A 12,371-nucleotide genomic window follows, 5' to 3' on the forward strand; every position below is an offset into this window, starting at 1 on the left:
TTAAATTCTCACCAAAACTAATTGAGAGAAACATAAAAGGGGCCTTTTCCATTAGATAAGAAAAAAAGGACAATAATTATTACAAAATTAGTACATAAAGTTATATCATTAGCGCATTAATCAACAATAACTTATAGTAGATGTCTAGTGATAAGAACAAGATGGCAACTCTATAATTGACTGAAATATGCCAAAACATGATGTGAAGGGGTCATTATATTATATAGCTTGGATCCAATCTCATATCATTAATCTATGGTTATTTACTAAAAAGACCTTATCATGATCCATCAAGTTTATCAATTTTTTTCAAAATCAAATTGTTTTAAACAACTTACATTGTTTCATCCCATAGACCATAGCTAAATTTTAACCATTTTGACAAAATATACTTTTAATTATTTTCTTAAACTGATATAAATTTTCAGTAGTTGAATATTCATATTCTGTATAAACATATCGAGACATATGTTTATAATATGCATATACAGATATAAAATTCGACACCAAAATATATGGTAGCCGTCATTTTACTTTTACTTCTTTTGGTCCCGGATTTTTTTTTCCAGAGAAACTTATAAAATTCATAACATTAACTTTATTATTGTTGTGAATTTGCTTAAGTTTAGCTCTGAAAAATAACACGTGAGAAATCAAGATTAACTAGTCTTTTTATTAGTAAATAACCATTTTGATTAGATTAATTATTTGGCTCTATCTTGAATGATATCAAATCCCATCTCAGTTGGATCTGTTGCTTGGACTTCATAGTGGATGCCATCCAACACTCTTCTTAATCCATCTTTTGATGTTGCGTACAACATTTTTTCCCTTATTCTTGAAGCACTTGGAGCCCTAAAATAAAAATAAAAATTGTACTTTATCGTGAAATATTTACATTAAATAAATGTATACTTTGCAAGTTATATATTTAATGATTATTTTCATATTTTCACCACAATAAGTGTAATTCTAAGAATTCATACAGGAAATAAGAATAACTTTTTGGGATCTATATAGTACAAATAAAGTGAGACTTTATTACAACATTTTTCAAAGTAGATTTTCCAATAAAGATTACCTTTTTGCAAATTATAGATCTCATTTCCATTCGTGTTTTCTAAGAAAAGAATTGTAATTTGTAAGCATTACAACCAAATTGGTATAAATACATTTTAGGAAAAAAGCTATTTTTTGTTTACAAATTAACTGAAAACATATATTTTTATTTACAAGTTCTTTCGTAATATCAAAGCTAGCTAGAGATGGAGTTGTAAAATTGTTTTATATTTAATAAAAAAAATAAAAACTTCATAAAAGAAGAATATGATTCTCACACCTTTTACTTTTTTTTCCTAGTGGAATCTTCTTTTCACATATGGAAGAAATCTAAAGCTTAATTTTTTAAAATTTGAGGGTTTGATCTTATATATTATGATGACACTAAGAATATAACTGTCAGATGTATTTACTTAATGTGGGTAATAAAGTAAAATTAAATTTATATGTATGAAATGAACACATTTATAACTATTATCAATAATATTATTATAATAAATAGATTTAAGGAAAATAAAATGTGTATTCCATCATTTATATTTTGTTTAACAGCTTCAATAATTATATATTCGTCTTCAATAAATATAAGTATCACCAACATTATGCTAGCACTACTTTTGTTAGTTTATTAAAAAATAATTGTGAATAGTTTTAGTTGGACTAATAAAATTATTAAAAAAAAAAAAAAAAAAAAAAAAAAAAAAAAAAAAAAAGAGGGAGGGGGGATTAGAGGAAGGAGACAAACCATGCAATGAAGAAGATCTTGCTCTTATGGCAATTGTCAACGGTGACAAAATCAAAATCGAAGACGGCGTAGCGGCAGTCGTCGCCGGGAAGGGAAGCTTCAAGATCGGAATAGCCTTCTCCGGCGCCACCAACCTTATCAACTGTAACCAATTTCGATTTCTCATCGATCTTAAACACTATGTATCGATGAACTTTCTTCCATTTCATCTCCATAAACGAGCTCTTACATTCATCCGTCACCCACATTCCTGTTGTCGCCTGTAATTCATACAAACAATAATCGGTTCATCGTTAATTTCAATTAAACCTCACACACGTAACTGATAATTTCACGATCTGGGTATACAAAATTCGAAGATGGAAACCGATCATGAGCTTCGCAAACGAGTTACGCAATCAAATTAAAGAGAGTTTAAGGCAGAATCAAAAGTAGAATTAAGTCGAAAATGTTAAATTAATAGGAGGAATAATGAATACCATCTTGAAAGCCATAGCCATGGTGGATGAATCTTCTTGTGAGGTTTTTGAGGTAGTGGAAGAGAGAAGTGTGTGAAAAAAAGTTGATTTTGAGAGAAGATGGAATATGGCGGGTGTTCAACTGTTCGTTTATGGAGATTATATACATGTAATATCACTAAAGTGCCCCTGATAATAAAGTAAATTACAGTTTATGCCACGCTAAGTAATAGTACATTCTAAATTTGACATGAACGTTTTTAAATAATATATAATGTTACAATTTGAATGATATACATAAAAACAAAAGTGCTAAAAAGTTTATATATAATAGAGGAAATATGTTAATTTTATGGTACATAGTTGTTATATGTTCATAAACTTTATTATCAAACATGCTTTGCACAAATCTTAAGCAAAAGTCACTAAATATGCAAGTTTTAAAACATGTTTTCATATATGAAGCAATTATATCGTTTATAATTTTGGTGATGGTTATCTTCCACCTTATCTTATGCATGTCAAGTTATTAAGTCATTGTGATGTCAAATAGATGATTTGACCTTTTTCCATTCAAATTCTGTGTGATTTCACAATCGTCTCATTATGACTTGGTGAGACGAATTATGGTTCTTGTTAATAATTTTAAGTTTATATATATATATATATATATATATATATATATATATATATATATATATATATATATATATATATATATATATATATATATATATATATATATATATATATATATATATGATTGATCCATCCATTTTTCCAAATATCTCATTTGTGTTTCGTTTAACAAAAAATTACCAAGAAAGGAGTGGCTATATAAAAAAATAATCACATTTTCAATATTTATGATTTACCAAGAAAGAACCATTCATTTGATGAATATAGTTTAATTAGTTATGTATAGCTCGATCTACTTGTTATAATAATATCGAAAAATGTTTTTTATGACATAACCATTAAATCTTAGATGTAAATTATTCGGAGATATAATGAATTTTGTGTTATAGATTCAGTCATATTTCCTTCTTTTCTATATCTTTTTGCAGGACCAGTAGTTTCATTTTAAAAGCCTTCTATGCAAATTAAGATGATGATTGACATTGCTTCTAAAATAACTTTTGTACTTTTAATTTTTTTTAAAAATTAAAAAATGTCCAAAAGATATTTGGTAAGTATAAAAGTTATTTTTTAAACAATTTTTTACCAAGAACAAAAAATGATTTTTCAAAAGTCATGAAATTATGTTTTTTTTGACTTTTGGCTTTTGCCATTTAAAAGTTTTAAAAGACAAACCAAACACATTTTAAGACTGTACCGCTAAAATTTTGGATTGATAACGGATAGTGACAAATTAACAATGGAATAGCAACATATTAGTATAGATTACTGACAGAACTCAGATTAAAATTTCGGATCCCCTGACACAAGTCTGTGTGGTCGCACATCCCACATTTGCACAAGGCTGACCATGTCTCTCTTCAAAACTTTTTTACCATCTTTCAAGGTGGTTATTATCTTGTTCTTTTAGTTGAAAATGAAGTCGGAAAACAAGACCTTTAAATTGTTTTTAGTAATGGAGATGCATGTGAAAACATTAATAATGGTTCAAAATATACGGAGTTGGAACCTACTGGGCGTATTCAGCGAAAGTAGTTAGTAGCGGGTAACTTGTAACTTGCGAAAGTAGCTAGGACGTGTTCGGCACTACAAGCTTCTAGCATTTAGTTTAAATAAAACGCTTCAAATCCAAATGCTACTTCAAGTAGCGTCTTACAAAATGCTACCGGTTAGAATCTACTCGCCACCCACTACAATTCAAAATATATGGATTTGGAACTTAATGGGTGTATTCGGCGAAAGTAGCTAGTAGCGGGTAGCTTGTAGCTTGCGAAAGTAGCTAAGGCATGTTCGACACTACAAGCTTCTAGCGTTTAGTTTAAACAAAACGCTCCAAATCTAAATGCGACTTCAAGTAGCATCTAACAAATTGCTACCGGCTAGAATCTACCCGTTATTTTTGCCGAACACACCCCTAATAGCGGGTAGCTTGTAGCGTACAACATTTTTTTTAAATGCTACGTGAAGTAACATTTTGATTTTGAGCGTTTAATTTAAACTAAATGCTAGAAGCTTGTATTGTCAAACGAGACTTTCTGTTAAAAATAAAACGTTCTGTCAAATGCTAAAAGTTAAAAGCTCTCAAAAGCTCACAAATGCGTCATATCAATCACGCCCAATATGTGGTTATTGAGAGTATATAGAGTTAGAATTGTTAAATCATTTGTTAGATGCATCATTGCATATTACCATTTTCGAGTTGGTCAATTTTACAGTATGAAGGTTACCTTTGGTTGATCATCACATCATGTTCAAATATCACCATTTTGATAATCAGAGTTTTTTTTTTTTTTTTTTTTTTTTTTTTTTTTAAATTTTTTTTTTTAAATTTAATTTTATTTTAACCAAGGTGTGGTGTTTTAAAAAATTAATTACCAAGTAAGGGTAGTTTAAAACTTAATTACAAATTAATCGTAGTTTTTATCTAAACGTAAAAACAAAAGCCCTATTTTCCTAATTCGCTTCTTCACGTAATAATTCTTCACTCGTATGCCTTCAATGTTCCTCCAACGTTCTTCGGTCGATCCTCCATGTACTGTTATTTCTGGTATCCCTTAACAACAACGGAATCTCCATTAACGCCTCTTCCATTGCCATAATATCCTACAATATCGAGTTCAATTTCTGAGCCAATTTTATTTTATTTTTTGTTGAATTTTCATATTTAATCTTTGATATTTGTTTTAATATTAATTTGGTTGTTTCTGATGGTGCAACACCATAATTAGTTTTTGTTAGCGTTAAATCATCATTATATACTTCTCGGTGCATAATTTCAATTTCATAACTTTTTAGTTAAGTACATGAATGTGATTTCTCCATGTATTTGTCTTTTTTAAGGTTGTGCAATCAATATAATGTGTTTTATATTAATGTATTATGTCATTTAAAACTATAATTTTTTTTTTGTTTATTTATAGATTTTTCTCAATATGGTACCAAAATTTGTTACATTGTTATGCTATTGGGACATAAAAATTTATGACGAAGAAGATATAACATACAACAAGTTCCCCATTAAAGTTATCAAAATTCAAAGTGGAGCACAATCCGACGACCTAATTAACCAATTACATATTACAACATTGATTAACAAGCAACGATACCATATAAAAGTAATTTGTAGCTATCCATCAGTTGTTGGAAAGGTAATGAACTATACTCATCTCACAATTAAGGATGATAATGACATTGAGATCTTGTTTAATATGCCTAGTCTTCATTATGAACTAAGCAACATTGATTTATACTTAGATGTAGAAGTCAATACTAATAAAAATCAAACTGATATATCACCCGGGTATTAAAACTCATTTTATACATCAATTTCAAAAAAATTATTTATATTGTTTTTTTTTGTTGATTTTGTTTTTTAACTGTGCGCAGAACTCATGATTCTAATTTGATAGAAGAAGAAATAAGCAACACTTTATTACCTACGAATCATACTATTGTTATGGTAGACATGATTCAACATGAGGACTTCAATTTAATACAATTTCTCAATTTGTGGTTGTGAACAATGAAGTGGATAGTGGATTTCATACGGACAATGAAGGAGATGAATGTGAAACCAACCATGGATGAGACGTAACTATAGATAGAGACGACATTGATGTACCTTCCCGTTTTACTAGTTTAAAAAGAATCGATGTAGCTAATGTTGGTAACTGGGTATTGTCACATACTGAAAGTAAACATGATTTAGCTGAAGAGTTGGGAGAAAACTATTTTAAGAATAAAGATGAACTTATTAGAGCTATCAAACTCTACGCTATCATAAAACATCGATGTTCGACAATATGAAGTGGATGTAACATGTCCAATAATTTGGAAGGTAAGTGTAACATCCATAAAAATCATAATAAATTTAAACTTTTTAAATACAACCCAAAACCATAAAGTGTTTACAAAATAGTTTTCAAAACATTTCCAACATTAGAGTTTTCCCAAAATCATAGATCATAACAAGAGGATATGTACGGTCATGCCTTCGTCTTCCCGCGGTCATCCAAAGTACGTGACACATAACCCAAAACTGTAAGCCAATGCTTAGTGAGTTTCCCCAAAGTACCAGCACATAACCAAATTACATATAAACAATAACAACATGTAATGGGTTTGAACTAAAATACTAGATTACCCCTAAGCCCACATCATAAGCCTAGCTTGCCCCTATGCCCACAACTTATGTCTAGCTTGCTCCCTGACCAGTTTAGTAATCAGACTGAACAACCATCAAGCCCTCAGTACGCGTCTGGCATACCGACCAGTCCTCAGCTCGTATCTGGAATGCTCATGATCTTACAATATGAGTCGGCATGCCTTACCTGGCCCTCAGCTCATATATGAAATGCTCCAGGGTTTGTTGGCTACCACGTGGAGCAGTACAACCTCAACCCACCATAATATGTCAACATATAATAGATAATATCATATACATATAATCATGCCATTAGAATCGTATCTAGTCCTACAGATCTACCAGACTAGCATAAACATGCATATTTATTCCATACTCAACATATCACTGAATATTAGGATATCAAATCAATGAGTCGGCCTTGGTGCCTTTGAACTACAAATAAGTGAGGAAAACTCACCTCGCAACTGGACAAAAACAAATGAGATCTCAACTCCGAGTCTTAGCTCCAACTGCCTTCTAATATAACAAAAATGACCAATCTTAATTAGAATCAAAAATACCAAAATACCCTCAAGGTCAAACTTGGTTAAAGTCCAAGTTAACTTGTCAGACCAACTAAGTCAACTGACTTAACCCGGCCGTCTCAACCAACCGAAATGACCTACTACGAGTATGAGGGGCTTACTCTAAAGGTATGCTGGGCGTACTCCATCCTCGCATGTTGACCACCATCAGGGCGGTTGACCTTATAGGTATGGCGTACTCCGAGTACGCGGTGCATATTCTTACCAACTTCAAAGCTCATTAAGTTCTTAAAGGATTAAGCACTTACACCTACATTTCAGATCCAAGGCTAAAATACACTCTAAGGTCATAAAGTTTCTAACTTTATGACTTTACATGCTCATTAAGTGATTATCTAAACTTATTAATCCATTAGGCATTATACAAGATGCATGAAGCAAAACCAACCATTTGAAACCCATTTTATGACACAAGACCCTCCTAAGGGTCTAAAAGGACAACTTAATGGGTCAAGAACATGCTTTGTTCGTGAAACACCACATTTGGGATAAAACGAACCTAAAACTAACCCAAAACAAGATCTACAAGAAACTATACCAAGTTCAAAACTTAATGCCTCAAAATGGAGCCAAAAGGTGGTGTGATGTTGGATCTAGAAAGCTTCACTCCTTCAAGGTGGTCTTCTCTTCCTTCCTTCTTCTTCAAAAGCACAAAAACACATAGACAAGCTTAGAAATGGCTCCTCAAGAGGATATTAGGGTTACAAACACATATGAGAGGGTGAAGGCTGATAAGGTGAAGGAAATGAGGCCATAAGAGTCCTTAAATACTAGCCAAACCCTAAAAATTAGGGTTTCTTTATCTGGAAAGTATGCCTAGCGTGAACTAATGTACGCCCAGCATACTAGGGCATGCCCTAGTACACTCAATGTACATCACATATGCATGGTGTATCCCGAAGGCCCAAAAATTACAACAATGCCATTAAGGCCTTTTTGCATACATTTTTTGAACTTTGGGACCAATTGCAATGTAAATGAATTAAAGGGGTTTAATTTAGAACTACCATAACATATAGGTGTTATAATTCTCTCTCACTTTGTTTAGACTTAGTACTCGATGTTTGCTGCGAAGAATAACTCAGGATAACGCTCCCGCATCTCTGCCTTCGGCTCCCATGTCCACTTGGAGCCCCTCCGATGCTGCCACCTTACCTTTAGCAAAGGTAACTACTTGTTGCACATAACATAGTTCACACTTATCAACCTGAATATTGTCCAAGGAAACCATTGCCTCCTCATCCAATACACACTTTCGCAACTGCGAAATATGGAATGTGTTATGAATATGAATAATCCCCTCAGGTAGATCCTGAAGGGTTTTGAGCATTCTAACACTCCTAAGGTGTAAATGCAACCCTAGAAACCTTGGATCTATATTTTACTAAGATACATGAAAATTTGACCTTCTAAGGTTCTTAACCTAACTAGCATGGCATGCGGAACTTCAAAACATAAAAGCTAGTAGGAAAAATACCTTTCTTGTTGCTTGGATTCCTTGAGAACTTTATGAGCCTAGCGCCCCAAATGTGATGCCTCAAATGTTTCACATAACACCACAACTCTTGGAATAACTTTGAGAGAAATACATTATCACTCAAAATTGGCTAGCCCTCTTGTTCTACACATAGTTCCGATTTTGGTAGCCCATGGGGTTCTTTTATAGTGGTGTTACAAGTAGGGCTACAACATGTAAACCCTAATTGACACGACTTTTCATATTCCATGATCCATAGGTTTATAACCTCCATGGACTATCCATGGAGCACCTTATGGGTTTTATCCCAATTCAATAAACATGGATCATTAGCCCACTATATAAGAATAGATGATTTACACAATCAACCCTATATATTTAATTAGTCTCCTTTTGATCACCAAATTAATTCTTGATCAATACTAATTAAATCTTATTAATATATTATAACTTATAATATATTAATAAACCTTAAGTGTCATTCCTCTCATTTTGTCTATCCAAGTGTCATGATGCCATGCAACCCAAATGAACCATGCCAATCGGGTCAAGTACATTCCAGAAATAGTTATGAACTTAGACACCTAATCCAACAATCTCCTACTTGGATAAGTCTAATAACTATAACTGCAAGAATGACTTCAGGAACCGATTAGCAATCGTAGCTCTTTCAATGTCTTGTGGAACTGAGATGATGATGATACACCATTAAAGATAAGTGATCGTATAATCCTTTGCTCTCATGATATCAGTTGGACAAATACATGGAACAATGTCTTACTTATTGTCCAGCACTATGTTTCCCGATTTCCGGTTTGTTTGACATAGAACTTAATCAAACACATCAATTTAGTTCTGACCGTGCCCGGTACATAGGTCAAAACAAAATCATCGAGGGGCCCAGATATCACTTCTAATCCAAGAAGGAACATATAAACTTCGACTCATATGCTTATTCTACTACTTGTTGAATTATACACAAAGGCACATTTATAACATCAAGTTACCAATGCGTTTCGTACAATCAATGTATAACCAACTCATAGTCAACAACTCATATCTCTAGTTTTGAAGACTTATATGATATTACTGTCTCACGATCACTCGAGATAATTTCCATGAAGTAATACAAGTGAGCATGAGTTGAATCCAATGCTCAGAACTTATGATCACTCATGAATGTTGTAGCAACTCTTGCTATGTCCAATACCTTAGACATCTACAAGCCAACTTAATGACAGTCTTGATTCATATCTACTTCCAACATACGACCGACTGTGGAGAATTTGAATACTATCATATATCATAACATAATTATTCTAGAAGTCAAAACATGCAAAATGAAATGATAGTAAACGATTGACAAAAGATAACAATACTTTACTCATAAATAAACAACAACTTTTATTTATCATCGAATGTCAATTACACTTTACAAATTTCAACAATTATCTAATTTCTAAAACTAATATTATCCTTTAGCCCTATGCGCCTCGCATGCTGAAGATGTTTAACCCTTCTCAGTCCCTTCGTAAGGGGATATGTTGGGTTCTCATCCGATGATACTCTCTTTGCCACAAGGAGTCATTCTTCTATTCGATGTTTGATGAAATGGTATTTTCTGTCGATATGCATAGATCTTCTGTGATCCCTTGGTTCCTTGGCAAAGGCAATTGCATTTTCACTATCACAGAAAATCTCAATAGGCTCCTTTATAGCTAGTACAACTCCAAGGTCTCTAATGAAGTTCTTTAGCCATATAGCCTCCTTTGTTGCATCGCTTGTTGCTATATACTCTGATTCTCAAGGTGAATCATCCACTGTCTCCTGCTTGGATCTTTTCCAAGTAATTGCTCCTCTGTTTAAGGTAAAGACCCAACATGACTGAGAGCAGAAATTATCCCTATCAGTCTGGAAGCTAGCATCACTATACCCTACTACTCTCAAGTCATCACTCCCACCAAGGGTAAGGATCCAATCCTTAGTCCTCCGCAGGTACTTGAGAATGTTCTTTACCGCAGTACAGTGAGCCTTACCAGGGTTACCCTAATATCTGGTGACCATGCTCAAGGAAAAAGCCACATCAGGATGAGTGTAAGTGATAGCATACATGATCGAACCTACAACAGAAGCATACGGTACTCGACTCATCTCAGCTATCTCAGCCTCTGTACTCGGGCTCTAAGACTTACTCAGTCTAGCTTTACTCTGGATCGGTAACTCTCCTTTCTTGGAATCCTGCATGATGAACCTGTTCAACACTTTATCCAAGTAGGTACTCTGACATAGTCCAATTAGTCTCTTACTCCTGTCTCTCAAAATCCTTATCCCTAGGATATAGGCAGCTTCTCCAAGGTCCTTCGTAGCGAAACACTTCCCAAGCCAGGACTTCAGTTCTGCAGAGTTGGGATGTCATTTCCTATGAGTAGTATGTCATCCACATACAATATCAAAAAGCTAACTATACTCCCACTAGCCTTGACATATACACAAGATTCATCTTCTCTCCTCGAAAAGCCAAACTCTTTTACTTTTTCAAGCTTACACACTCTATTAGGGTACTCTGTGCTAACAAAACCCTCTGGCTGACTCATGTAAACATCCTCAGCCAACCTTCCATTAAGGAAAGCGATTTTGACATCCATTTTCCATATTTCATAATCATGAAATGCAACAATGGCTAACATAACCCTAATAGACTTAATCTTTGCTATTGGTGAAAAGGTCTCATCATAATTAACTCCCGGAGTTTGAGAAAAGCCCTTTGCAACCAATCACGCCTTATAAGTATGTACACTACAATCCATGTCGGTCTTCTTCTTGAAGATCCATTTGCACCCGACTGTCTTACGACCTGGTACATTGTCAACCAAGTTCAAAACTTGATTGTCATACATGGACTGTATCTCGCTGTCTATAGCCTCTTTCCATTTAGCAGCGTCAGGGCTTGCTATGGCTTTTGTGTAGCTGTTAGGTTCATCCAGACTTACCAATGTGTTATCACTGATAAGTGTATCACCTTCCACAGTAATATGGAAACCATAGTAATGCTCAGGTGCATTCCTAACTCTCTTGGAACGCCTCAGAGGTACGAGGTACAAACTCATTAGTCGGATCAACAGGAGTTTCCTCCTCAGGTTGATTGCTAGGGTTTGAGGTTCCTTCACCACTTGAATCTTGAATTTCTTCAAGATCAATTTTCCTCCCACTATTTCCTTGGCATATGAACTCTCTCTCTCTCTCTCTCTCTCTCTCTCTCTCAAGACTCCTCTCCTTGCTACAAAGACCACATTATCAATGGGTCTGTAAAAGAGGTAACCAGAGGATTTTCCTGGAGCTTATCGTGAGTCTCGCACCTCACGAATGCCTCGCAACCCCAAATCTTGATGTTGTCTAGATTGGGAACTTTTCTAGTCCACATCTCGTGAGGTGTTTTGGCAAACCTTCTTGGTAGGGACTAAATTAAGGATATAGGCGGAAATCTCTAAGGCATACCCCCAAAATGAGATTGGTAGCAAAGCTCGACTCATCATGGAACAAACCATATCCAACAAGGTTCTATTATGCCTCTCAACCACACCATTAAGTTGTGGTGTTCTGGGAGGTGTTAATTGTGAGACAATCCCACATTCCTTAAGATAGTCAAGGCACTCTGTACTAAGATACTTACCACCTTGATCGGATCGAATCATCTTAATGTTCCTGCCCAACTGATTCTCCACTTCCTGTTTAAACTCCTTGAACTTTTCAAAGGTTTCTGACT

At 34.0% G+C, this 12,371-nt stretch overlaps 1 protein-coding gene across 1 annotated transcript; it reads right to left on the minus strand.

The window, feature by feature from the left end:
- Positions 1 to 575: 575 nt before the first annotated feature.
- Positions 576 to 2,393, minus strand: LOC145042418 (actin-depolymerizing factor 5). The gene is made up of 3 exons (XM_078990833.1): positions 2,284 to 2,393; positions 1,805 to 2,064; positions 576 to 855 (listed from the first exon to the last, which is right to left on the minus strand). Exons 1-3 carry the CDS (start codon positions 2,302 to 2,304, stop codon positions 705 to 707), a joined length of 432 nt encoding a protein of 143 aa, XP_078846959.1. The 5' UTR covers positions 2,305 to 2,393; the 3' UTR covers positions 576 to 704.
- Between the last annotated feature and the right edge of the window lie 9,978 nt (positions 2,394 to 12,371).

The sequence above is a fragment of the Lactuca saligna genome, chromosome 4 (genome assembly GCF_052625555.1).
Source record: "Lactuca saligna cultivar CGN05327 chromosome 4, ASM5262555v1, whole genome shotgun sequence".
Lineage (NCBI taxonomy): Eukaryota > Viridiplantae > Streptophyta > Magnoliopsida > Asterales > Asteraceae > Lactuca > Lactuca saligna.